The sequence below is a fragment of the Branchiostoma floridae genome, unplaced genomic scaffold (genome assembly GCF_000003815.2).
Source record: "Branchiostoma floridae strain S238N-H82 unplaced genomic scaffold, Bfl_VNyyK Sc7u5tJ_1421, whole genome shotgun sequence".
In the NCBI taxonomy this organism is placed as follows: Eukaryota; Metazoa; Chordata; class Leptocardii; order Amphioxiformes; family Branchiostomatidae; genus Branchiostoma; species Branchiostoma floridae.
The window spans coordinates 577,672-579,115 of NW_023365714.1; the positions used below are offsets into that span (position 1 = coordinate 577,672).

At 45.7% G+C, this 1,444-nt stretch overlaps 1 protein-coding gene across 1 annotated transcript in view; it reads left to right on the forward strand.

Annotated features, from left to right (window-relative positions):
* The first annotated feature begins 473 nt into the window (after positions 1–473).
* Positions 474–1,444, forward strand: part of LOC118407553 — a 7,042-nt gene continuing 6,071 nt past the window's right edge. Inside the window, exon 1 of the mRNA XM_035808031.1 lies at positions 474–1,440. Within this exon, the coding sequence (XP_035663924.1) occupies positions 715–1,440 (726 nt within the window). The 5' untranslated portion in view covers positions 474–714. The remainder of the gene's footprint in view (positions 1,441–1,444) is intronic.

The following is a 1,444-nucleotide window of genomic DNA, read 5'->3' on the forward strand; positions in this document are numbered from 1 at the left end:
ATGGTGATATTCAGTAATATTCTTGTGTAATGATGTCATGTTGTAAATAGTTTTAACAGATTTTATTCCAATTGTAAATGTAAACGTGCCTGTCAATTCAGCCTTAGGGCTGCCATCTGAGACATGTATATGTGAATTGTTTGAATAAACCAGTCATCGTCATCATCAAATAAAGGATTTGACTTGACATGACTCGACTGTATTGCTAAATGTTACTGGTTTTACTCATGTAGCTGATTACGTTGCTTTGAAAGCTAAGACGCCAGGGGGCGCGAGTGCAAAAGGACGTTCTCGTTGTAACCAAAACCCAATGTGTAATGACTCAAGCCACAACAAATTAAGCAAACTCATTTATTCCAAACCGCCAGATAATGTAGTTAGTTGTTACAATAAAAACAAAAAAACCTCCACACCCCTCTTTATTACATGTAACAGTCCAGGCGTAAATCCCCCTTCCCAGACACCCCCGCGCGGTACAAAAGGTGTGGCCACACCTGGGGACTTCCGGGTACGCTGGTGGCAGTCCTAGTTTTGCCCGAAAAACGTAAATTTGATTTGAACAACTTACGGATTGAATCTGTTTTGGGTACAGAAGAGAACACACTAAAGGCAATTCTGCACAGGTGGGTACGGGTTACGTTGTACATTCGTCTTTAATACAGTATGCAACACTCAGCCTACGTATAAAATGTCGAAAGCCAAGGGTGTGTCGTCATGACAAAAATAAACATGGAGCAGACAAACGGCAGACTGTCAGCAGTGGTGGCGGAGTTTCAGGAACTTGACCTGCTCTTCGCCAGCGGTTCTGATCTGGATGTTGTGGAGAAGGGATACGCACGGAAGCTGATCCACGCCATCAGTACGGGGAATAAAGTCCTGAAGTGTGAGGCGTTAAAAAGCCTGGGAGATTTGTACCTGCATAAGGCGAAGATGAAGGGGCAAAAGGCGAGGAACTTCCACAGGTCCTGTGCCTTGTACGAAGAACTCTTAACAAGTTGTAGAAGCGAAGAAGAGAAGCAAGTTATGCAGCACCGCATCAGATATGCAGAGAAATGCACGAGACTGGCTCACAGGCACAAGTGCACTGAACCGGAAAACAAGGTTTCAGCCAGTGTCGCATTAGGCTTAGCCGTGTCGGCGAAGCTTCAGGAAGTGAAAGAAAAGACTCAGATGAAAGGTGTGGCGCCACTGATCGAAGCTTATACAAACTTATTCGTGCAAGCAATTATGGATGGACATGTATGTCTGGAAACGGAGTCTTTGAAAACACTTGGAGACCTGTACCTTGAGAAGGGAAGGGTTGGCAGGGACGAGGCAGCGTTCACCACAGCAGCTGGCCTGTACCGAGCGGCGCTGGACCGCTGTGAAGATTCAGATGGCAGAGAAACACTGGAGCACCGCATCAAGTACGCAGAGAAGGTCAAGGAAAAAGTACAGAAGGTAA